The following is a 26,840-nucleotide window of genomic DNA, read 5'->3' as shown; positions in this document are numbered from 1 at the left end:
ATTTGGTCATGAGGATGAAGTTCTCATAAATGGGATTAGTGCTCCTTTAAAAAACTTTTTTTGGCCGCACTGCCTGGCATGTGGCAGTTCCCCAATTAGATCCCTAGTTCCCCAACCAAGGATCTAACCTGAATCCCCTGCATTGAAAGCATAGACTGCCAGGGGAAAAGATTCGGGGATTAGCGCCCTCATAAAGGGACCCCAGACAGCTCTCTCGTTCCCTTTCTGCCACATAAGGAGACAAGAGAAAGTTAGTACTCAGCAGTCCCCATGAGGGCCCTCCTCAGAACTGACCACACTGGCACCCTGATTATCCAGACTTCCAGCCTCCAGGACAGTGAGAAATAACTGCTTGTTGTTCAAGCACCCAGTCAGTCTAGGATAATTTATTTTAACAGTTTAAACTCACTACGACACTCAGGCAGAACATCAGCCACAGGAACACAGTTATCTCCTTACCCACGACGGTCGTCTTGGCACTGTAACTCCCGAAGTACCGCTCGTCGGTGCTGGGCGTGTGGCACTCGTACACCCCGGCATCCCGGGTCTGGAGATCAATGATGTGTAATAAGGCCAAGTTCCCCTGGACCCGCTCCACGTAGATCTGCCCGCTGCGGACACGCTGCGTGTAGATGGCATAAGAGAAGGTGTCGTCCATGGTGCTGATGATCTGGATCTCGCGTTCTGGGGCCTTGGGCATGTAAATGGACCACTGGAAATTCTGCTCAGAGGGCCCCTGGAAGCCGCTCACGTTGCACCAGATGGTGATGTGAGAGCCCTCCGTGCGGTACAAGGGTCCTTCCTGGATGCTGACTTGCCGCTGCGCTGACACGACACCTGTGGGGGAGACACACACGACGGGCTCTCTCACGTCTCAGACTAAAATGCAAAGCAGGCAGCAGTCTACAAAGGGCTTGTTATTCAAGTGACATGATAATAATATAAATAACTTAGCGGCCCTCTCCAAGGCGCTCTGTGATTTATAAATATTAATTAAAACATCCCGTGGTAAGGCACTGTCCCGAATTTGCATATATGAGAATGTGATCGTGCAAGGACATGGTCCTGTTATTGATTCAATGGCTGACCCTTGGGAATTTCATTTAGTCTCTCTGTCATTTAGGCGGCAGTTTTATATCTATTTATTAGTGCTCTTTATAAAGTTTTTAATAAAATGAGCAGGGAAAGTTGCATCCTTGGCACAAATTCAGAGGAGAACAAAAGCAACCACCTTGCAGTCTGGCTGAAATTAAATGCTCCTTTCTTGATTAGAGAGCTGGAAGGAGGGAGTCCTGGGTCCTTTCTTTGGTTCCGCACCCTTATTTGCAAAGGTAGCTACTCTCAGGCCACCATGGACACATTCCTTACACCCTGTTCCCTCCACATGTGGAGGTGGAGCTGAGCTCCTAAACGCTGCTGTTCACATGAACAGGAATGGGAAGGGCTGACGCAGAACCCTGCTGCCCAGATGCCCACACACCACCGATGGGGGCAACTATCAGTGCCGCCCCAAGTCAAAGACGTTTCCAGGCTGCCCTGGAAACTGGGCTCTGATTCACCACCGGCTGCCCCGCCTCCTGGCTGGGATCTGCTTCTCCAAGTGGCCTCTGCCTGCCTTCTCTATGCTCTTAACATGGTCTCCCCTCGAAGACTTGGGGACATGGAAGATAGTGAGTTTGCTTTCTCATCCCATGCCAGCACAACTGACTCTGCCTGAACCACTGAGAAGGCGGCAGGGGACATGAGCCTGTGGCAGGTAAGGGCTGTTGCAGCTCTGCCAGGAACTGGAGCTGGTGGTGCCATCTTGGACAAGCGGCTTTTCCTTTCTGGACCTTGATCTCTTCACCCATAAGATGATTTCTAGGAAGGCTTTGGAGGGGACTAGCATGTGTGACTAGCTTTGTCACTTATTACCTGGGACCTTGGATAAGTGACTTAACTTCTTGAAGCCTGTTTCCTCATCCATAAAATGGGGATAACCATGTGTGCCTCACAGAGTTATCAGAAAGACTGAATAAGACAAGATCTGTAACACCCCTAGCATAGGGCCTAGCCTATAATTAGTCCTTAAAGAAGAGCTGCTTGATCAAACCAGTCTATTCTAAAGGAAATCAACCCTGAATATTCATTGGAAGGACTGATGCTGAAGCTGAAACTCCAATACTATGGCCACTTGATGCGCAGAGCCGACTTATCAGAAAAGACCCTGATGCTGGGAAAGATTGAAAGCAGGAGAAGAAGGGGATGACAGAGGATGAGATAGTTGAATGGCACCACCAACTCAATGGACATGAGTTTGAGCAAGCTCCGGGAGTTGGTGATGGACAGGGAAGCCCAGTGTGCTGCAGTTCATGGGGCTGCAGAGAGTCAGACAGGACATAGCAACTGAAGAACAACAAAGGAAGAGCTGCTAACACGGGCCTCTCCTGGCTGGAACATTCTATGGCTCTGGACCCACAGGAACAGGATTTTGGCCAGTGATCCCTCAAGGTCAGGCCAATGGCCTCTTGACAATGACACCATCTCTGGGCCACCCACTTCCACCCACAGCTGCAGCCCATTCCCATTTTCATGAAAACTTCCCCCACTCCCCCTCTGAAAGGCAATCACGGCTGCCCCAGTGTAAACGTATCTGAAGTGGATCCAGCTGGGGAACAGCTGGGATGGCTCAAATCCTAGTGGGAAGCATCTCTAAGCCCAGCCTGGGGTATGCTTGAGCCTTAAAGCAAACTGATCTAATCTAAAACAGACCTTACAAGGAAAGGCCTGTGGCTTATAAACTTTTATTTATGCAGCAGCTTTTCTCCCAAACAAAATCTTACATGGAATCCCATCTTGGCTTAAGCAACAGAAGTAAGGAAAGTGAAAAAGGGGGTAAGAGGGTGGCAAATCAAATCAAAGCGGTATGTGGATTCACTTGATATACTCTGGTTGACAGCATTTACGACTATATTCAAGATCGTTGGCAAACAGCTCATTAGTTATTTTCAGTATGTTAAAATGTAGTGTGTTGCATTTTTACTATGCGTACTCTTTCTCTGACAATGTAAAAAAACAAACTACATACATATATATATATGTATATATAGGTTTCCCTGGTGACTCAGACGGTAAAGAATCCACCTGTGATGCAGGAGACCTGGGTTTGAGACCTGGTTGGGAAGATCCCCAGGAGGAGGGCATGGCAACCCACTCCAGTATTCTTGCCTGGAGAATCCCCAGGGACAGAGGAGCCTGGCGGGCTCCATGGGGTCGCAAAGAGTCGGACACGACTGAGCGAGTAAGCACTACATATACATAGTGACACTTGAGCCAAATGTTTGAAGTCCTCCGGAAATGGAGAACTTTGAAAACAATCTAACTACATTCATAACATTTAGGTCTCCCTGCATTTTAGTGTTCTATGACAAAATAGCCACAACCAGTCCCCACCTGCTACAAAGAGGACTGGAGGCAGGTCAGGACAAGCCAGCATCTTTCTTTAAGGCAAGACTTAACCTTAGACCTGCACTGGAATCACCCAGAGACCTTTAAAAAATAACAGGGCCTGGACCCCACCCCATGTAACTGATGTGGTGTGCAGAAACCTGGGCATTAGGTTTTTGTTTTTTTTTTTTTTAACTCAACATAGAGCAGTGTCCAGATGTCTCTATCGATAGAGTGTCAGCCAGGGGCTCAAACGAAAGAGCAGATGCTGATTTAAGGCTCTCAATAGCTTTGAACTCCTGCCTTCACTGATCTGGGTCAAGCAAGTCTTATTCTCCTCCAGTGAATGGGCAATTGGGCAATAGAAAGCAGCTGAGGCCCATCAGACCCTGGCTGTGGTGACGCCGGCATGCACTAGTTACAGGCCTTCAGAAGCACTGCAGCAGGGGGTCATACACATTATTCCCCAGAAAGGTAAACAGTGTTAAGTGGCCTGAATGAGCCGGGGCACCAGGGTCAAAACAACTTGTCTCCTGTCGGAAGCTGGTTATAAACAGTCCTGACAAATAAATAAACAGATAGTAGACTGTACTTTAACCACACACATTCAGCTGCACCTGCTTATTAAATATCTCCTTAATTTCCTTCCCACCGCACAAAGGGCCTTTGAACACTGAAAATAATGCTGTTCTTAGGAAGTGGACCTTAGCATAGAAATAGAAATGAACTTTTTCTTCTCAGCGGTCTAATTCCCCTTCCATACGCCCCACCTTCCCCATTTCCTTCTCCGGGCACTGCCCCTACTATCCAGATCTCATTTTCCTAAAGCTGTGCTGTGCTAAGTCACTTCAATCACGTTCAACTCTTTGCAACCCTGTGGCCTGTAGCCCACCTGCCTCCTCTGTCCATGAGATTCTCTAGGCAAGAATACTAGAGTGGGTTGCCATGCCCTCCTCCAGGGGATCTTCCCAACCCAGGGATCGAACCTGTGTCTCTTATGTCCCCTGCATTGCTAGGCAGGTTCTTTACCACTAGCACCACCTGGGAAGCCGTTCCTAAATGCTGCTACCTTCAAAAAGACCCAGGTCCCCAACCCCAGCCAAGGCATCCCCTAACTCCACTGCACCTTTCATCTTCCCTCAGCCTACAACAGAAGGTTCCTCCGGGCTGGGATCACCTTTTTTTTAAGTAATATTTTTTCTTTAGACATTTCTGTACTCTCTGAATTATTTTGCAATAAGCAAGTATCACTTTTTAAATTAAAACAATCCAAGTATTATATATAACTGTATAAAAAGGACTAGACACACGCAAAAGACAGTAGAGTGGGAAACAAAAATAGGAACAAAAAACAAGGGCAACAAAAAATATTAATGAAAATGGTAGATATTAATTCAACTATATCAATAATTGCTTTAAAGGTCAACAATCTAAATGTACCAATTAAAAGACTGAGATTGTCAGAGTGGATTAAAAACACGACCCAACAATATCTTGCCTACAGGAAACCACTTTAAACATAAAGACACAAAGATTAAAAAGAAATGGGTGGGACTTCCCTGGTGGTTCAGTGGATAAGAATCCGCCTGCCAATGCAGGGGATGCAGGTTCAATCCCTGGTCCACGTGCCTCAGGGCAACCTAGCCTGTGCACAACTGCTAACTCGGCACCTAAAGCCTGTGCCCTGCAACAAGAAAAACCACTGTAACGAGAAGCCCCACTCACCGCAACTAGCTAAAGGCTGCACTCAGCAATGAAACCCCATGCAAACAAAAGTAAGAAAAGTCAACGAGTGGAGAAAAATATACCACGTTAATACTAATCAAAAGAGCTGGAGTGGCTATATTAATTTTAGACAGACTTCAAAGTAAGGAAAATTATCAGGAACAAAGAAGGACATTACATAGTGATTAAAAGAGTTAATTCTCCAAGAAGATATAACAGTTCTTACTGTGTATGCATGGAACAACAGAGCCTCAAACTACAGAAGGCAAAAAGTGAGACAACTGTAAGGAGAAACAGACAAATCCACTATCATAGGTGATGACTTCAACACCCTTCTCTCAGAAATGGACAGAATCAGCAAGCAGAAAATCCATAAGGAACAAAGCTGACCTCAACAATATCTTCAATCAACTGGATACAATAGACATCTACAGACTTCATCCAACAACAGCAGAATACACACTCTTCTCATGCTCCCATAGAACATTCACCAACACAGACCACATTCTGGGCCATAAAGCACCCCTTAACAAAAAATGTTTAATAACTTCTTTTCATTTGTTTATTTATTGATTTGGCGGCACTGGGTCTTAGCCGTGGCACGTGGGATCTTTCACCGCAGCACACAGACTCTGTAGTTGTGGAGCCTGGGCTCAGGAGTTGTGGCATGTAGGCTCTCTAGCTGTGGTGCAAGGGCTTAGTTGTTCCGAGGCATGCGAGATCTTAGTTCCCTAACCAGGGATCGAACCCATGTTCCCTGCATTGTAAGGCAGATTCTTAACCACTGGACCACCAGGGAAGTCCACCCTTAACAAATTTTTTAAAATAGAATATAATATCTGTTGGCAAACCAAAATGGAATTAACCTAGAAATCAATAACAGATAACTGGAAAATAGCAAAATATGTGGAGATTAAACAACACACTTCTAAATAACACACACACACACAAATCTCAAGAGAAATAAATTTTTTAACTAAAAATACAACTTATCAAAAACTATGATATTCAGGGAAAGCAGTGCTTAGAGGAAAATTTATAGCATTAAATTAGAAAAGAAGAAAAACTTTAAATCAGTAAGTTTCCACCTTAGGAAACTAGGAAAGGAAGAGTAAAGTAAATCCAAAGTAAGCAGAATAAATTAGAGCAGGGAAAAAAAAGAATTAGGGCAGAAATCAATGAAATTAAAAAGAGAAAATCAATAGAGAAAGGCAATGAAACCAAAGGCTGGTGTTTTTAAAAAATCAATAAAATCAATAACCCTCTAGCTAGGTTAACAAAGAAAAATAATATAAGTTATTAGTATCCAAAATGAAAGAGAGGGAATTGTAAGATCCCATGGAAATTAAAGAATAGTAAAGGAAACCTATGAACAACTCTGAGCTTCCCAGGTGGTGCTAGTGGTAGAAGAACCTAGCTGCCAATGTAGGAGACATAAGTGAGGCAGGTTCAGTCCCTGGACTGGGAAGATCCCCTAGAGGAGGGCATGGCAACCCACTCCAGTGTTCTTGCCTGGAGAATCCCATGGACAGCAGAGCCCGGTGGGCTACGGTCCACAGGGTCGAAAAGAGTCGGACACGTCTGAAGTGACTTAGCAACAGCAGCATGAACAACTCTGTGACCACAAATTTGATAACCTAGGTGAAACAGAGCAACTCCTTGAAATAAACAATCTGCAAAACTCACATAAGAAGCAAAGATGATCTGAATAAGTCTATACCTATTAAGGATAGGCTTAATAGTACGGGCTTCCCTGGTGGCTCAGCTGGTAAAGCTGGCTCAGCACCCTCACCTGCAATGAGGGAGACCTGGGTTTGATCCTTGGGTTCGGAAGATCCCCTGGAGAAGGGAAAGGCTACCCACTCCAGTATTCTGGCCTGAAGAGTTCTATTGACAGAGGAGCCTGGCAGGCTGCAGTCTATTGGCTCGCAAAGAGTCAGACATGACTGAGCAACTTTCACTTTCACTACACCTATTAAAGACATTGCATCAATAATTAAAAACCTTTCAAAACAGAAAGCACCAGGCCCAAATGGGGTCACTGGTGAATTCTACCCAACGTTTAAGGAAGAAATTATACCAATTCTCTACAATCTCTTTTTTGGGCAGAAACAAAGGGAATACCTCTTCCTAACTCATTCTATTAATATCAGGCCAGCATTACCCTGATACCAAAATCAACAACGGCATTATAAGAAAAGAAAACTACAGATCAATATTTCTCAAGAACACAGGTGCAAAAATTCCCAAGAAAATATTAGCAAATCAAATCCAAAAAGTATAAAAAGACTTATATACTAGAACCAGTGAGATTCATCCCAGGTATACTTATTCAATATTGGAAAATCAGCTAATGTTATACATCGTATCAAACTTTAAAAAGGAAAAACCACATGGTCATATCAACAGATGCAGAAAAAGCATTTGATAAAATTCAACACTCATTCACTATAAACTCACAGTAAACTAGGAATAGAGACTTTCTCAACTTGACAAAGACCACCTACAAAAAACTTTTAGCTAACATCACTCTGACCAGTGAGAAGCTCAAAACTTTTCCACTAAGATCAAGAACAATGCAAATATGTCCCTTCTTGCCATTCCTTTAGAATAAGGCAAGAAAAAAGAGTATACATATTGGTATACTCTTAAAAGGTATACATAGTGGGGAGGAAGACAAAACTCTTTGCTTGCAAGTGACATGACTCCCTGTATAAAAAAATTTGATTGCCAAAATACTACTGAACTAATAAGTGATTATAGCAAGATTGCGGGATACAGTAGGTTAATATAGAAGTCAACTGCTTTTCTATAAACCAATAATTAACAAATGAGAATTTAAAGTTAAAAGCATAATAATCACTTACATTACCATCATAAATTTAGTCAACTGATCTCTGACAGAAGGCAAAGGCAAAACAATGGAATAAAGATAGCTTCTTCAACAAATAGTGTTCAAACAACTAGATACATACAAAAAAAAAAAAAAAAAAGAATCTAGACACAGACCTTACACACTTCACAAAAATTAACTCAAAACAGATTAGGGACCTAAGTGTAAGATGCAAAACTATAAAACCCCTAAACGATAACACAGGAGAAAGTCCAGATAACCTCTGATATGGTAATGTCTTTTTAGCCACAACACCAAAGGCATGATCCATGAAAGAAATAATTGATGAGTTGGCTTTCATTAACATTTAAAATTTCTCCTCTGTGAAAGCCAACATCAAGAGAATTAAAAGACAAGTCACAGACTGGGAGAAAGTATTTGTAAAAAGACATATTTGATAAAGAACTGTTATGCAAAATATAAAACCAAATCTTAAAACAATAAGAAAAAAAAAACCTGATTAAAAAATGGGCCAAAGATCTTTAACAGACACCCCACCAAAAAAGATATACAGATTGAAAGTGAGCATATGAAAGGATGTTCCACGCCATACATCATCAAGGAAATTCGAATTAAAACAACAAACGAGATACTACTACACACCTATCAGAATGGCCAAAATTCAGAACACTGACACCACCAAATGCTGGCGACGACATGCAGCAAGAGGAACACTCATTCATTGTTGGTAGAAATGCAAAATGGTACTAACGTTTTTGAAGACAGTTTCATGGTATCTTGTAAGACCAACCATATTTTTACCATACAATTCAGCACTTGTGCCCCTTGGCATTTACACAACGAAACTGAAAGCTTCTATCTACACAAAAACTTACACATGGATATTTACAGCAGTTCTCTTCATATCTGCTGGAACTTGGAAGTAAAGGAGATGTCCTTCAGTAGGTGAAAGGATAAACTGTGTACATCCAGACAACCAATTATTGTTCAACAGTAAAGAGAAATGGGCAATCAAGCCATGAAGATATGGAGGAACTTGAAAATACATATTATTAAATGAAAGAAGCCAATCAGAAAATGCTACACATTGTATGATTCCAAGTAAATGACATTCTGCAAAAAGCAAAACCATGGAGACAGATCCGTCTCCATGAAGATCACTGACAGTGGAGGGCAGGGATATGAATGGCAGAGCACTAATGTTTTTAGGGCAGTGAAAATACTCTGTATGATACTACAGTGATGGACACATATCATCATGCATTTGTCCAAACCCACAAAGTGTATAACACCAGTAGTGAACCCTGAGATAAACTATGGACTTTGGATGATTATGGTATGTTAACATATTCCTGGTTTAAAAATTTACCACTCTGATGAATGATGGTGATAATGGGGCAAGTTGTGCATGCCTAAGGGACTAAGAGGAACTCAAAAGCCTCTTGATGAAAGTGAAAGTGGAGAGTGACAAAGTTGGCTTAAAGCTCAACATTCAGAAAACGAAGATCATGGCATCTGGTCCCATCACTTCATGGCAAATAGATGGGGAAACAGTGGAAACAGTGTCAGACTTTATTTTTTTGGGCTCCAAAATCACTGCAGATGGTGACTGCAGCCATGAAATTAAAAGACGCTTACTCCTTGGAAGGAAAGTTATGACCAACCTAGATAGCATATTCAAAAGCAGAGACATTACTTTGCCAACAAAGGTCCGTCTAGTCAAGGCTATGGTTTTTCCAGTAGTCATGTATGGATGTGAGAGGTGGACTGTGAAGAAGGCTGAGCGCTGAAGAATTGATGCTTTTGAGCTGTGGTGTTGGAGAAGACTCTTGCGAGTCCCTTGGACTGCAAAGAAATCCAAACAGTCCATTCTGAAGGAGATCAGCTCTGGGATTTCTTTGGAAGGAATGATGCTAAAGCTGAAACTTCAGTACTTTGGCCACCTCATGTGAAGAGTTGACTCATTGGAAAAGACTCGGATGCTGGGAGGGATTTGGGGCAGGAGGAGAAGGGGACGACAGAGGATGAGATGGCTGGATGGCATCACTGACTCGATGGAACTGAGTCTGAGTGAACTCCAAGAGTTGGTGATGGACACGGAGGCCTGGCGTGCTGCGATTCATGGGGTCGCAAAGAGTCGGACACGACTGAGCGACTGAACTGAACTGAACTGAAGGGACTAAGGGTATATGGAAAATCTCTGCATCTGCCTCTTCATCTTACTGTAAACCCAAAACTGCTCTAAAGAAAACAAAGTCCTTATAAAGAATTCATACAACTCAACAGCAAAGAAACACTCTGATGAGAAAATGGGCAGAGCATCTGAACAGATTATTTTTTCCAAAGAAGACACACAAACAGCTAACAGACACCTGAAAAGATGCTCAACATCACTAATCATCAGGGAAATGCAAATTAAAATCACAATGAGGAATCATCTCACACCTATTAGAATGGCTACTATTAAAAAGACAAGAAATAACAAGTGCTGACAAGGATGTGGAAAAGGGGAATTTTTGTGTCCTGTTGGGAATTTAATTGGTGCAGACACTATGGAAAAAAAGAGAGAAGAAATAAAAAAAAAAAGAAGCTAAAGGCAAAGGAGAAAAGGAAAGATATACCCATTTGAATTTGGAGTTTCAAAGAATAGCAAGGAGGGATAAGAATAGCAAGGAGGGATAAGTGATCAATGCAAAAAAAAGAGGAAACAATAGAATGGGATAGACTAGAGATCTCTTAAAGAAATTTAGAAATACCAAGGGAAGATTTCGTGCAAAGATGGGCACAATAAAGGACATAAATGGTATGAACCTAACTTATTTAACTTACATGCAGAGTACATCATGAGAAACGCTGGGCTGGAAGAAGCACAAGCTGGAATCAAGATTGCCGGGAGAAATATCAATAATCTCAGATATGCAGATGACACCACCCTTATGGCAGAAAGTGAAGAACTAAAGAGTCTATTGATGAAAGTGAAAAAGGAGAGGGAAAAGTTGGCTTAAAGCTCAACATTCAGAAAACAAAGATCATGGCATCCAGTCCCATCACTTCAGGGCAAATAGATGGGGAAACAGTGGAAACAGAGGCTGACTTTATTTTTCTGGGCTCCAAAATCACTGCAGATGGTGACTGCAGCCATGAAATTAAAACACGCTTACTCCTTGGAAGGAAAGTTATGTCCAACCTAGATAGCATATTCAAAAGCAGAGACATTACTTTGCCAACAAAGGTCCGTCTAGTCAAGGCTATGGTTTTTCCAGTAGTCATGTATGGATGTGAGAGTTGGACTATAAAGAAAGCTGAGCAAAGAAGAATTGATGCTTTTGAACTGTGGTGTTGGAGAAGACTCGTAAGAGTCCCTTGGACTGCAAGGAGATCCAACCAGTCCATCCTAAAGGAAATCTGTCCTGAATATTCATTGGAAGGACTTATGCTGAAGCTGAAGTTCCAATACTTTGGCCACCTGATGCGAAGAATTGACTAATTGAAAAAGGCCCTGATGCTGGGAAAGATTGAAATGCGGGAGGAAAAGGGGATGACAGAGGATGAGATGGTTGGATGGCACCACTGACTCAATGGACATGAGTTTGAGTAAGCTCTGGGAGTTGGTGATGGACAGGGAAGCCTGGCGTGGTGCAGTCCATGGGGTTGCAAAGAGTCAGACACCACTGAGCGACTGAACTGAACTATGGAAAATAATACAGAGGTTGTACAAAAAAATTAAAAACAGTACTACCGTATTACTCAGCAATTCCACTTCTGGATATTTATCTGAAGGAAACAAACATACTAACTCAAAAACATACATGAACATCTATATTCACTGCAGCATTATTTATAACAGCCAAGACATGTAAGTAACCTAAGTGCCCATCAACTGATGAATGAATAAACAGCATATGGTATATAAATACAACGGAATATTATTCAATCATAAAAAGGGAGGAAATCCTACCATTTTCAAGAACATGATAGACCTTGGGGGTGTTATGCTAAGGGGTGGAGAGGTGGGAAGTGGGTGAAGGTGGTCAAAGGGTACAAACTTTCAGTTACAAAATAAACAAGTCCCAGGGATATAATCTACAGCATGGTGACTACAGTTAACAATACTGTACTGTATATTTGACATTGCTAGGAGAATAAAGCTTAAAAGTTCTGTAACTATGTGTGGCAATGTAGTTAACTAGTTAATGTTAATTAACTAGATTTGTGGAGGTAATCACTCTGAAACCAAGCAGGATCCTGCCGGGTCTTCCTGGATACAAAAGCCCCTCTCTGTCCCCCATTTCTTGACTATAGAAAGAGGCTTTAAGTCTTCCTAGGCCTTCCCCATGGAGGAGGCAATGGCACCCCACTCCAGTACTCTTGCCTGGAAAATTCCATGGACGGAGGAGCCTGGTGGGCTGCAGTCCATGGGGTCACTAGGAGTCAGACATGACTGAGCGACTTCACTTTCACTTTTCACCTTCATGCATTGGAGACGGAAATGGCAACCCACTCCAGTGTTCTTGCCTGGAGAATCCCAGGGACGGGGGAGCCTGGTGGGCTACCGTCTATGGGGTCGCAGAGTCGGACACGACTGAAGCGACTTAGCAGCAGCAGCAGCAGCAGCAGGCCCTCCCCAAGTTCCAAAGAGCAGACTCAAGCAGTAACTAGTTAGAGAACTAACGAAATGCGGGAACAAAGGAAAAGCAGTCTAGCAAGAAAAGTAATGACAGCTTAAGCAACAGTACAGAGACCAAACAGAGACTCTGGGCTCCTACTTACTCCGCAAGAGACACGCATAACAATCTGATACATATCTCTGAGTTGTTCTGCAGGAACCAAGACCCTTCCCACCTAAGGTGGAGGATGGAGACTATATGCTGACCACAAGCACTAGACCCCAAACTGGTCAGAACCAGAAGGTTGATGGTTAAGGTTTCCAAAACAATACCCCATTATCTCACCACCAACCACGGAGAAGAAAGGTCACGAGCGGATCACACATTCTGCAACCCTCACCTCTAATGTTGCCTTTGAAAACCCTTCTCTGAAAGCCATTGGGGAGCTTGGATCTTTTGAGCATTAGCGGCCTTGCTGGGTGCCTGCAATAAACACTGAGCTTTCCTCACCACACCAGGCAGTAGATTGGCTTTGTAGTGTGTATCTGGCAGGAGACCAGAGTTGGCTTTGGTAACAATTTTACCATACATACAATATTGAATCATTATGTTGTACACTTGAAACTAATATAATGTTATATGTTAATTATAGCTGAAGAAACATAATTTTATAGAAAAAAGAAACTCATAAACAAATAAAAGGACTAGAAAGAAAATACTGGGTGAAGAAAATGGCAACTGATTTTTACTTTCTTCTTTATTTTTACTTCTTCCCTTAGACCTCTGCAAAGAGTATAATTAGGAAAAAACATTTAACCAAAATAAAAACAATGCATGATTACAAAATTTCTTCTGTCTTGACTAATGTGATATATGAATAATAATGAAACTGAGCAGGGCTCTATGGGACCCTCCTGGATACAAATCCTTTTCAGGTCCCCTGTTTCTCATTCATAGGAAATAGGTTTCATCCAGCCTCCTCGACCTTCTCTGAATTCCCAAAAGCAGATTCAAAGAGTTGCTAATCAGAGAATTTAATGACCAATTGGAGTAAACTCAGGAAGACAGTGGCGGATAGAGGAGCCTGGCGTGCAAAGACTAAACAACAGAGAAGGGAGAGAAATGTAGAAATTGAGAAGAAACAGTCAAGAAACAATAGTACCACCATGGGACAGGGTCTGGATTCTTCCTCAAGGATCACACAAAAACAATCCCTTTAAGGGCCTTCCCTGGAGGTCCAGTGGTTAAGACTCTACACTTCCACGGGGCACAGGTTCAGTCCCTGGTCAGGGAACTGAGATTCCCCCATACTTTTGTTGTTGTTCTTTGTGTGTTAGTCGCTCAGTTGTGTCTCACTCTTGGCGACCCCATGGACTATAGCCCACCAGGCTCCTCTGTCCAGAGAATTCTCCAGGCAAGAATACTGGAGTGGGTAGCCAGTCCCTTCTCCAGGGTATCTTCCTGACCTGGGGATCAAACCTGCATCTCCTCTGTCTCCTGCATTGCAGGCAGATTCTTTACCATCTGAGACACCAGGGAAGCCCATGCCATGTGGTAAAACCAAAAAAACCAAACAAACCAAAAAAACATCAATACTTTTGAATTCTGCAGGTACTAAGCCCCCATCCTGCCTCCCTGCTGGCTCAGACGGTAAAGAATCCGCCTGCAATGTGGGAGAACTGGGTTCGATCCCTGGGTTGAGAAGATCCCTTGGAGGAGGGCATAGCAACCCACTCCAGTATTCTTGCCTAGAGAATCCCATGGACAGAGGAGCCTGGAGGGCTGTAGTCCATGGGGTCTGCAAAGAATAAGACATGACTGAGCGACTAAGCACAGCACACAGCAGAGGTAATAAGGCCCCCTCCCCAGGTAGAGGATGGTTAACTTCAGGTTATGCTGGAGATTCCTGGAACACCACCCTATTACCTCACCACCAACCAATCAGAGTCGGACATGACTCAGCATCTTCACTTTCTTTTTACTTTCTAACCAATGAGAAGAAAGTCTGCACACAGCAGAAGATAAAGAAGACTCTGACCACCCACCCAGATGAACGTTCCCTTTCATGGTCAAACAGAATCTTCAGAGCTGGGAGTTGGGCATGAATGTCATCTCCCTAGGTTATCAACCTCCTGAATACAGCAACCTTTCCTTTCCAACCACACTCATCTCTTACATGGCTTTCAAGCAGCAAGCAGCCAAACTCAGGTTCAGTAACAATAAAAACTATGTATTTGGTTTTTGTCACTGATTCCTGACCCACAGCTCCTAAAACTCTTGGAATTTCCTGAGTTATACCGTCTTGTCATTCACAAGGAGCCTCGTGGAACAAACAGAAGTTTATGCTAATGAGGTAATTCAAGGTGAGTCGTTAGTTTCAGAGGGGCTGGTCATGGTTAGAGGGGTGGACCTCTCAGCCCCACCCTCTGAAGTTAAAGGAGGAGAAAGGGGTTGGAAGTAGAGTTTAATCACCAGTGGCCAAAGATTTAATCAATCATGCCTATGTAGTAACACCACACACTGCCCCCACTGCTCTGCATAAAAACCCTAAATGACAGGATTAGGAGAACTTTCAGGTCAAAGTGCTGGGAGGTAGCACACCTGGAGAGCTACTCCCTCAGACCCGCCCTTTAATAGAGCTGACACATGTGACTTAACAGGAAATGCAGAAACAACGGAGTGCGACTTCCAAAGCTAGGTCATGAAAAGACACTGGGGTTTCTGCCTCACTCTACGGGCTCACATATCCTGAGGAAAGCCAAATGCCATGTCACAAAGACACCAGGCAGGCCGATGACCAGGCCCACAAGAAGCCTAGTGCCAACAACCAGCCATGGTGGCCAAAACTAAGCCACCCTGGAACCGCCTCCTCCAGCCCCAGACAAGATTTCAGTGACTGCAGCTTCAGATGACATCTTGACTACACCCTCCCTGGGAGCCCCAGCACCAGAGCTAAAGCTAAGATGCTCCTGCATTCCTGATCCACAGAAACTGTATGAGAGAATAATGCTTACTATTGTTTTATACTCTGGGTTTTTTGTTTGTTTGTTTTTGCTTTAAGAATTATATTCACAATTGCAGTAACTAACTGGTTCAGCAGAACACAGTTTCTGCGATCAAGATTTTTATTTTAGGACGATTTTTTTAGAGCAGTTTTACATTTACAATAAAAGTGAGAAGAATTTACTGTTCCTTTAAGTTTTGAGGTAATTTTTTTTGTACCAACATATGAATGATAAAGACACCAATGGGTCTTGAAATGAAATGAAAAATTATATTACATGAACTTGTGTATGTTCTTCTAGAAAAGAGTTCCATAAACTTCAAGAGATTCTCAAAAGGTTTCAAGATCCAGAAAAAAAAGAAAAAGATTAAGAATCATTGCTTTAGACAATAAATAGTCAGGGGGAAAGGCTATGTCCTTTCAGATTAGTTTGGACAGTTTCTACTCACATGAACACATGATATAGCTTAACTAGTTTTTCAAGATACTGCTCATTCCTGTTTGCTCCCACTTTCTCCTTTGTGCTGAGTCCTAGACAACCTGGCTAGGGGCCGTATGATTCAGGAGTTAGTGAGCAGGGAGGGGAGGCTGCTGTGCCTGTGAAAGTCAGCTTCTCATGCATTTCTGGAACATGCCTGGGCTGAGAGACTCACATCTCTAAGCACAGGATCTAATGTCTAATTCAAGACACGTAAGTGAGCGTGTCGAAGTGTCAGAAGAATCTAGCTCACCATCCCACATCTATTCCAGTTGTGACCTCTATAATCCTCAGAGCTCAATCAGCACACAGCTTTTACAAATTCTACATGTGACTCGGCCACATAAGTATACTTCTTTATCTGTAAAATGGGAATAATGTAATACCACATATATCCATCTCAGAGGTAATCCTAGAGATCAAATACTACTGTGAAAGTCATCAAATGAACATTTAAAAATTTCTTCTTGGTTCTATCAACATGAGATAGGTACCAATCCAAAAACAGGAACAGTTTTTCTAAGTACAAAACCATTAAAGAGAACATTAATGTTTGAATTTCAGTTAAAAATGCAAAACTGCACAGGCAGTAAATTTATGTTAAAAAAAAAAATACTGTACTTAGAAAAATGACCAAGCAAAACATTGATACTGGGCTGAATCTTGAGTGGTGAATGATTTTTTTCCCCCTCTCTTTTCCTTTCCTCTATTTTACCATTTTTTAAAAATAAGCAAGTATGCGTTTTAAAATGAAGGTTAATGACAAAGATGATAAGCACTCTCATGTGTCAGGCAGTATCCTAACTTCTCTGCATACATCATCTTATTTGATCCTTACAACAAATAAAAGATTTAACTTCGCTAATCTACTCAACGTCTCTTGGCCTTATTTATCTATTTTTTATTTTTTATCTTTTCAAATAGGCTTCTCTTACCGCAGAGTGTGGGCTTTAGAGCAGGCGGGCTCACTCACCCAGCAGCAATGTGGGATCTTAGTTCCCCGACCAGGATCGAATCTGCATCCCCTGTATTGGAAGGCAGATTCTTAACCACTGGACCATCAGTGAAGTCCTCCAAGGGGGATTTCATTATAGCCTAATTTACCAGGTGAGGAAAGGGTCTTCCAGGTTAAATCACTTTCTCCATGACAAAGAACATGATTAATGGTTTTCTGAGTCTGTGGTTCATACTGAACATGCCTAGTGAATATCAGTGATAAGTGATGACAATCCACCCACTGAGCTTCCTTGCCAACTCGGTCCTGAAGACTGTGATGGGGTATCTGCAGGATCTCAGGTTAAAAATGCCAAACAGACCGACCATGGAGTGGAGACCAAGCCTCCCAAGGGCCTCACAGAACAGAAAGGCTCCCAAGACAGCAGTGAGGAAGGCCACTCCAATGACAAGGCTGGGGAATCCCCAGTTTCTGGCCTTCAGCCAAGGGAGGACAAGAAGGGGCACGAGCTAAAAACAACCTTCATTTGATCCCTTTCTGGACAGGGGACAGACAGACACAGAGCCTGGCAGGACCTGCAGGTCCTTACTTTCACCAAAACACCCCTTGAAGCCGCCATCAACATCCGCGTGATATGTGCAGTGGCATGATCCAGCAGCAGACCTGAAGAATGGAGCTACCTCCGGAACCTTCTCTGTCCCTGACCTCTCCAGCACAGGCAGGAGCTGTGAGACTCTGGCTGGTTACTTAACCTCTCTGTGCCTCAGCACCCTCACCTCTAAAGTAACATATTCTTCATAATGTTGCTGAAGGCATAAATGATTTAGTCCATTTAAGACCCTTGGTGCCTGGCCCATGGTAAGCGCTCAATATGCATTCAACTAGTAGTAATAGTAGTGTGTGCTAAGTTGCTTCAGTCGTGTCAGACTCTGTGCAATGCTATGGACTGTAGCCCGCCAGGCTCCTCTGCCTGTGGGGATTCTCCAGGCAAGAATACTGGAATGGGTTGCCATGCCCTCCTCCAGGGGAACATCCCAACCCAGAGATCAAAACAGCGCCTCTTACATCGCCTGCATTGGCAGGCCGGTTCTTTACCACTAGCGCCACCTGGGAAACCCCGGTAGCAATAGCAGTCCGTGATATTAGCTCTTGCTGTGAACTAACCTCTCCCACATCACCACCACAGGTTCTATTATCCAAACACGAGCATGTGTGTGAAGTCGCTTCAGTAGTCTCCAACTCTGCGACCCCATGGACCATAGCCTGCCAGGCTCCTCTGTTCATGGGATTCTCCAGGCAACAATACTGGAGTGGGTTGCCGTGCCCTCTTCCAGGGGATCTTCCCGACCCAGGGATGGAATCCACTTCTTATTTCTCCTGCACTGGCAGGCAGGTTCCTTACCACTAGCACCACCTGGGAAGCCCTATCCAAACAGCAGTAACAGTATCTCCTGTCCCACATGCTCTTCTGCAACAAGACCAATAGATGAAGTTTATCCCTTTCCCTCTGAATCTGGGCAGGTTTGTGCCTTTCAAGGCTAGGTCATAAAAAGCGATGTGGCTTCCACTGTGCAACCTGAGGCCATCATGGAAGAAGTCCTGAGGCTGCCATGCTGTGAGGGAGTCCAAGGCCCAGGAAGAGGCCACGGGGAGGATACTCTAGTGCAGAGTCCCACCAGAGCTCACAATCAACAGCCAGCAGCACCAGCCAGGCACGTGCAGGACAATACTTCAAGGTGCCAGGCCTGAGCTGTGAGCCGCTGAGATCCCATCCTCAGGATCCTCTCCGCCAAGGCCCTAGACACTGTAGAGCAGAGAAGCCACTCCTGCTGTGTCTGCCCAAATTTTCAACCCGCAGACTCTGTGAGCATAATAAAGTGATTATTTTAAGTCACTGAGTTTTGGAACAATGTGTTACATGGGAAAGATAACTAGAACTCTGCTACCCTTTCAGCCGACACTTTCTGAATATCTATTACAAGAAGGGGACTAGCATGGAGATTGTGAAGGAGAGATGAATAAGACAGTTTTACCCTAAGCCGACAATCCCAAAAGAAAATAAATAAATAAACATTTTAAAAACAAACAAAAAACATAACTCCCCAAAGAAATACACGTAACTAATTAATACTATACAACAGGCTGTGATGACAGTGAGGTGCAAAGTACAAGGCGAAGACCTCTCAAAAGGACAGAAAGTAAGGCCAAAAGCGTTTTACAGAAGTAGTAACATGGGTCTTGAAGCAAGCAAGGAGATGTACATGTCATGTGAAAACACTGCAATATGTCCCAGTATTAGCCAGAGGTGTGCCAAGGTCTCTTGTGCCCCGTGACTGTGGGGCACATCAGAGCCAGGTGGGAAAAGACACCGAAAGGCACAGTCCTAAAGTCAAACCCCTCGTCTGGGCCAGAGGAAGCTGAGAAGAGAGAAGTAGGAGACAGATCAGATTTGTGTTTCTGAATCATCAGCCAAGTGGCAGGTGGAGGACAGAGCAGAGGGCAAGACTAGAAGCAGGGAGACCAAATTAAGAATCAGGTGAGACAAGATGAGGAGGGCCTGACCTGGTGTTAAGTTCAAGGACAAAAATATCACTCATTTATTTCTTCGTTCTTTTTTTAATTGAAATCCCCAGTGGTACCTAAAAGAGATGTTCTAGAGACAATGATGAATAAATGTTAAATTATTGATGCCACTTCTAAAGTGTGACTACCAGCTCCAGAACAAAGAGGGCTGCAAATGCAATGAATCACTTCATCCCAAACCAACTTTGATCTCCGTGACATCCGAACAGCTGAGTCACTAGGCTGCCTCACATCCCAGGACATTTAGCTAATAAGCCCCTGGTAGTTTGAGCTTTTGCCTAATTTACTCATTGCTAAATGTTGAAGCTGCCACCTTATAGGACTGCTAAACTATGACTTCAAAAGTTTTCTAAACATTCTAATACTTACTTGATTTAGACAAAACTTTAAAAAATTTTAGTTACAATATAACAAACCTTTAATCAGTTATGACCAACCTAGATAGCATATTCAAAAGCAGAGACATTACTTTGCCAACAAAGGTCCGTCTAGTCAAGGCTATGGTTTTTCCAGTGGTCATGTATGGATGTGAGAGTTGGACTGTGAAGAAAGCTGAGTGCTGAAGAATAGATGCTTTTGAACTGTGGTGTTGGAGAAGACTCTTGAGAGTCCCTTGGACTGCAAGGACATCCAACCAGTCCATTCTGAAGGAGATCAGCCCTGGGTGTTCTTTGGAAGGACTGATGCTAAAGCTGAAACTCCAGTACTTTGGCCACCTCATGCGAAGAGTTGACTCATTGGAAAAGACTCTGATGCTGGGAAGGATTGGGGGCAGGAGGAGAAGGGGATGACAGAGAATGGGATGGCTGGATGGCATCACTGACTCGATGGACATGAGTTTGGGTGAACTCCAGGAGTTGGTGATGGACAGGGAGGCCTGACGTGCTGCAATTCATGGGGTCGCAAAGAGTTGGACACAACTGAGCAACTGAACTGAACTGGATCTCTTCTGATTACCAGATCTAACCCTGTTTTCCCCTCCTTTTCCCAGAGGTTGGTATTGCTAAGAATTAGAAATGGATCACTTCTCACTTTTTAAAAATTACTTAATAAAAATATATATAAAACCATTGAAAATATACACTATTGTTCAGTTTTTTACATAAACATCATCATTCCATACAGAGATGTTCCTTAGTTTTCCTCAGCATTTTTAAGATTGAATGTAATTCTGGGTCTTCTTTTATAGAGCTGTATAATGGCACCCTACTCCAGTTCTTTTGCCTGGAAAATCCCATTGACGGAGGAGCCTGGAAGGCTGCAGTCCATGGGGTCGCTAGAGTCGGACACAACTGAGCGACTTCACTTTCACTTTTCACTTTCATGCATTGGAGAAGGAAATGGCAACCCACTCCAGTGTTCTTGCCTGGAGAATCCGAGGGACGGGGAAGCCTGATGGGCTGCTGTCTATGGGGTCACACAGAGTCGGACACGACTGAAGCGACTTAGCAGCAGCAGCAGCATATAGTATTCCACCAGAGGCCTACAGCACATTTCGTTTATCCTCATATTGGTGGATATTTAGGGTGCTTTTTTCTTGGGTGGGGGGTTTCTTTTGTGTTTTTTTGCTTTGGCTATAACCAACAAACCCTTCTTTTTTTCACGTGCCTTCAATTTCTTGTCCTTTCCTCACCTGAATTTATGACATCTTCCAGCTCCTCTATCCTTGACTGTTTAAACAACAGGGAAGACATGGGTATGTCCAGGATGGCTCTTTCATCCCACCATGTGGTTGGCATGAGGACCAGCCCAAAAGACTGCACCTCCCTGCTCTTCCACCTGGGCCCCTCCTCCCCTGTTACTCACCTCTTGCCAATACCCTCCACTCCTTTCTCTAAAAGGCAGGGATAATGCTCCAGAGTCTTACCCACCCCATAATATTCTTCACCTGCATCACCCCTCTCCCCAACCTGAGGATGGCATGGAAACAACCTCTGGGAGGACAGGCAGCCAAGGGGTAGCCCTGTAACCCTGCCAACCATGCCCATGGCTATGAGACAGATCCTCTCCCAGTTCCATCACGGTTCAAGGCAGCAAACCCAATGGAAAATGGTTATAATTGAATATAAGTACCAGCATTTGCCTTCTGCTTTCCGGAGGGGAAGAAAATTTAAAAGATGGAATCATATTACTTGCCTGTAAATGCTCTCCCCGTAATTACCCTAGATCTACTGACCACTGTTTCCCTCCATCCGGTCTCAAAGATAACAGAAGTGAGCTGAGTGTCAGGCTGATTCTTTTTAATAACAAAGTGGCCTCATGGCACAACAGCCCCTGCCAAGTCCAGGGGCCTAGAAGCCATAAGCTTACCGTGAGTTCTAGTAAAGGAGCACCACTCAGAACCAGTGAATGCCTTGGTCCTTCCCACAAGCCTCCATCTCAGAACTGCTGCTACTTTAGGCTGCATTTCTGGACCAAAGGTGTTTCAGCTGCTCTAGATTCTGAGTCTGATCAAGAGGTGTCTGCTGGGCTTCACAACAGTCTCTTCACTCTGGGCCACACCCTCCCCTCACACAGAGAGATTTCTCCTCAGCCACCCTCAACTCAGTCCTCCTGCCCTTCCTCCTGGAAGCTGGCAGGTCCCATCAGGAAGAGGACCACCGAGCCCAGGTCCTGCCTGAACCATCTCAATGGGCTTCTTTGAGCAGCATCAGGATGCCTGCTTGCCCAGGCAGCAGAGGACCTTCCCAGAGGCCTTCCCTGGTGGCATCAGGAATAAGACGTGACGTGAAGGGATGGCCACTGCGTCAGGAAGCTCACAGGGGGTCAGTCTGCCATGTTCCTTGACACATGCCCCACCTTCTGCCTCCCAGTACCCCAGACTAGAAAGTGGGGGCTGTCTCACTGCCAAGGGGCACCCAGGTGTGAACCCAGGTCTGTAGGGGACCTCACACCAGTTTCCCGTTCCTGGCACAATCTGCCCCTGTAAGCCTCCTCATGCGATATATGAACGCTCTTCAAGTCCACCCAAGGCCCCTGCCCCAGGCCTTCTCCTCCAGGTGCGCTGGCCTCTCCAGGCTGAGGCCCTCAACAGGGAGTGACTGTGTCACTACCTGTGCCGCCCTGGGCGGCGCTCAGCCAGAAGAGACTTCTGTAAACATGACGGGTGTGTGAGTCGATGACTCCAGCAGGGCACTGGCTCCCAGTGTCCACTTCTCCAAGGTTAGGAAAAGCCCTCACCAGTTGGTTCCAGAGGTTCCCAAGCAGGGTCCCATGGAAAAGGGCGGGCAGCTTTGGGAGCTGGGCTGTCTGCTCAGGACAGGAAGGGCAGCGGCTGGGTGGGCAGCAGAGATGACCATCCTCCTGGACCACAACCACCTCCGACACATGTGGGCCGCCCTGTTAGGGTAATCACAGGAAACTGAGCCCATTCAACTAGCTGGAGTGTGTCAGCGGAGGAAAGTGAAGCGGGGGGTACCCACAGAGAGGAGGTTCAGAGCACCCCGAAAGTATGATCACAGCACAGCTAAGCCTTGGAGGGCCCAGGACTGAAACACTTGTGTGACCCAGGCCCCGTCCTCAGGACAGCTCCACACCACGCTTCAGGGAGGTGCTTCCTGTCCTTGGCCTCGGTTTCTGGGCTCCAAAAACACAGCCTACAGGTACCTGCTGTTGCTGCTGCACTCACTGGCAGCTCCCCGCTATGCCTCCTGATGCAGATTCCCCAGCAGCAACCTCAACGGCTGATCAACTCTTAACCAGTCCTCCCAAACTGTAGATCTGAATATCAGTCATGACATACACGGGCTTCCCAGGTGGCACCAGTGATAAAGAACCCGCCTACCAATACAGGAGATGCAAGAGATGCGGGTTCAATCCCTGGGTCAGGAAGATCCCCTGGAGGAGGGCATGGCAACCCATTCCAGTATTCTTGCCTAGAGAATCCCATGGACAGAAGAGCGTGGCAGGCTACAGTCCACGGAGTCGGACACCACTGAAGCAACTTTGCACGCATGCACGTGCACACGACACACACTTTCATCCCACCCAGGTCCACTAGGCTTGACCAGACACAATCTGCACTCCATAACCAGGCATACAACTACTCAGAGCAGCAAGGACCATGCAGGGAGGGGAACACCCTCTGCTTTAAGTGTAGAGAGCCAGGCACCCTGAAATGCATCTGCTGCTACTGCTGCTACGTCGCTTCAGTCGTGTCTGACTTTGTGTGACCCCACAGATGGCAGCCCACCAGGCTCCCCCGCCCCTGGGATTCTCCAGGCTAGAACACTGGAGTAGGTTGCCATTTCCTTCTCCAATGCATGAAAGTGAAAGTGAAGTCACTCAGTCGCAACCAACTCTTAGCAACCCCATGGACTGCAGCCCACCAGGCTCCTCCATCCATGGGATTTTCCAGGCAAGAGTATTAGAGTGGGTCTAGCACACTAATAAAACACCAACATCTATACTCAACTAAAAATTCATAGTTAAGTGCACTGACATGGTTTCTGGGGATCCCCTCTCCACCCCCCCACCTGTTACACAGAATATCAATTTGTGGCCCCACCCCCTATCTCGGCTTTAACTTTCCTTGTTGGTGTTCAGTCACTAGCTCTTTGCCCTCCTCTGTGGGCAGCCCTGGGGTTGCATATTGTTCCCAATTCAATTAGAGGAATAGGATTTGAGCAGGACTGTGAACAGGTGGTGGGCAGTGAGCCCTACTTGTTCTTAATGGGGGCACAGATGCGTAAGACAGAACCATGACAGTGGAGATTAATTCTGTAACAGCCCTGAACAAAGAACTGAGGAGAAGGAACCTAGACACATTACTGGACTGTGGAGGGCTATGCAGGCAGAGTGCAAGACCCTTCGAGAAGGAGGCAGATGAACGGAGCAACACACCCTGGGGCATTCCCAGAAGCTGGGACAGGCGCACCTAGAGACTGGGTTAATTACAGCACTGCCCCATGTGGTGAAATATTATGCAGCCATTAAAAATCACAGAGAAAAATAATGATGGATGTCAACACTGTTGAAGGCTCATTACTAAGTTACAGGAGGAAAAGGCTCTAAAAAGGTTTGAAAGTATTTTTGTAAAGAAAAACACCCCCACACTCCCACACACATGGGTGGGGAAAGTTCTGAGCTGACATACAGGAAAATGCTAGAAGGCAAGAGGGTAACCGATGACTATTTTCTCTCCACTCAGGGGGTTTTCTGTGCTCTGCATGGATTATGCTTATAATGAGGACAAATGGTCCTAAGTCATTTCTCATGTCACCTTCCTCCTCATTGTCCAAGAAAGCAGTCAAGAAGGGTGAACATTTTAATGCAGATGGGCCAGAAATTGTGTAAGTTGTAGAGGGGGGGGCGGGTGGTGGGTAGGGCTGGGGGTTGCTGTAAAACAGGGAAGGGGTTGAGATAGAAACTAATGCCAAAGTGAGCTGGGGCCAGACTGGCCAAGTGGCCGGGCAGGTGTGTGATGTGTCACGTGGTTAATCAGTTGCCTTCTATTTGAGCTACGTTCTGCTCAAGGGCCTGGTTGAACAGGTTTGACCTCATCTCCTTTTTGCTAAAGCTGTTTAGTCACTTCCCTAAAACTCCTTATTTTCCAAGTTATTAAACTTTCCATTTCAGGTTCATCTCTCTAACGTTATCGCTTCTGCTTCTTCCAACTAGACGCCTCTGTGCAGCATTAACAGATACCATGAGCCTTGATGACAAATTTATCCTTCCAGGGTACAAAGAAGGTACCTGAGTGACGGATAGTTGGAGAAATCCCAAGAAAGAAGTTCAGGCATTAACATGCAGGCAGCCACTGTTACACAGGGCTGTTTCTTAATCCCTACTGAACGCAGCAAGTGTACCATCCAAGGCCCTGGAGAAACTTGGAAGGAACAAGATCTGGGTTCTGAAGATTTGCTGAAAGTGAAGTGAATGTGTTAGTCACTCAGTCGTTGTGACTCTTTGCAACCCTGTGGACTGTAGCCCGCCAGGCTCCTCTGTCCCTGGAATTCTCCAGGTAAGAATACTAGAGTGGGTAGTCATTTTCTCCTCCAGGGGATCTTCCCGACCCAGGGACTGAACCTGAGTCTCCTGCACTGCAGACAGATTTCTTTACTGTCTGAGCCACCAGGGAAACCCAAACACTTGCTGAGGCCCCCACAAAGTGAGGAGGGCTCACACACCTTGGCCCTATGGTGGCAAACCCAGCCCTCTTTCTATAAGGAGCCCTGGGCACACTCTCCAAATAGGGACAAGATGAGAAACCCGCTCTGAGAGGAGACAGAAACACAAGGTAAGGATGAAACTGAAACCGAGGCTTCCTCCCCGCTGTCGGCAGAAGTGGACAAGAAGGACTGAGTCCCTCCTCGGCTCCAGGCACTCACCAAATGTGCCCCACACCAACTTTTTCCCAGGTGTCAGCTCATTTCAACTTCACAGCCATTTCATGAGGGAAGTGCACTGACCCCATTTCACAGATGAGACGAGTAAACTGAGGCTCAGAGAAATTCGCTGTCAGTGGCTGCAGAGCCAGCTTTCTTACTCATTCCACAAATATGGATGGCACTCTTCTTTGCTGGGCACTGTGCAGACCCAAACCCCAAGTCTAGGAGGGGGAGACAGATGCGTACATGCAGGCTGCAATATGCTCGAGGGGCTGTCAAGGACACTTGGAGGACACAGGAGAAGGGCCCCTTTTAACCAGGGGAAGTCAGGAAAGGCTTCAGAGAAGGAGTTTCCTTGAGCCAGATTTTAATTAAGAGGAGTGGGCATCCCTGCTGGCTGAGGGCAGGAGGACATACTACAGGACCTCAGCACAGAGCAGCCCGAGTTGTGTGCAGGCCTCCAGGAGAGAGCCAGAGGGGCCAGAGTGATGTTGCAGTTGGTTGCTGACAACACGATCTCCCATCCCACCAGTTCTGCTTATGTAACTTGAGGAGGAAACTGAGGGGCAAAGGAAGCCCAAGAGGAAGCAGCAGAAAGGGGTGGATCAGGGTGTGGCTGGATGCCATGCTAAACAGACTTTGGCCCATGGACCATAGGCAATGGGGAGGGGTGTAAATAAGAGAAAATCAATCAATCTATCTATCTTCTGAATCATGTCTCAGGAAGATGGTTCTGGTGAAGATTCCAGCAGTGATCCAGATGAGAGCTGCTGAGGTCCCAGCTAGCAGAGCACAGAGAGTGGAGGGGGGTGGTCTGGCAGGAAAAATTCTAAGGAAATGACGCCAGGAGTCAAGAGTGCATGAGGATGTCTAGGGAGC

At 45.2% G+C, this 26,840-nt stretch overlaps 1 protein-coding gene across 5 annotated transcripts in view; it reads right to left on the bottom strand.

Moving 5' to 3' along the window:
- IGSF3 (immunoglobulin superfamily member 3) overlaps positions 1-26,840 on the bottom strand; it is a 129,030-nt gene that overhangs the window by 62,635 nt on the left and 39,555 nt on the right. For all 5 annotated transcript variants that reach the window (XM_025288027.3, XM_025288029.3, XM_044944504.2 and 2 more), the window contains exon 3: positions 460-837. In XM_025288027.3, the coding sequence (XP_025143812.1) occupies positions 460-837 (378 nt within the window). The remainder of the gene's footprint in view (positions 1-459; positions 838-26,840) is intronic.

This window comes from Bubalus bubalis, chromosome 6 (genome assembly GCF_019923935.1).
Source record: "Bubalus bubalis isolate 160015118507 breed Murrah chromosome 6, NDDB_SH_1, whole genome shotgun sequence".
NCBI classification, from domain to species: domain Eukaryota; kingdom Metazoa; phylum Chordata; class Mammalia; order Artiodactyla; family Bovidae; genus Bubalus; species Bubalus bubalis.
This window is presented reverse-complemented; position numbering and strand designations above follow the sequence as displayed.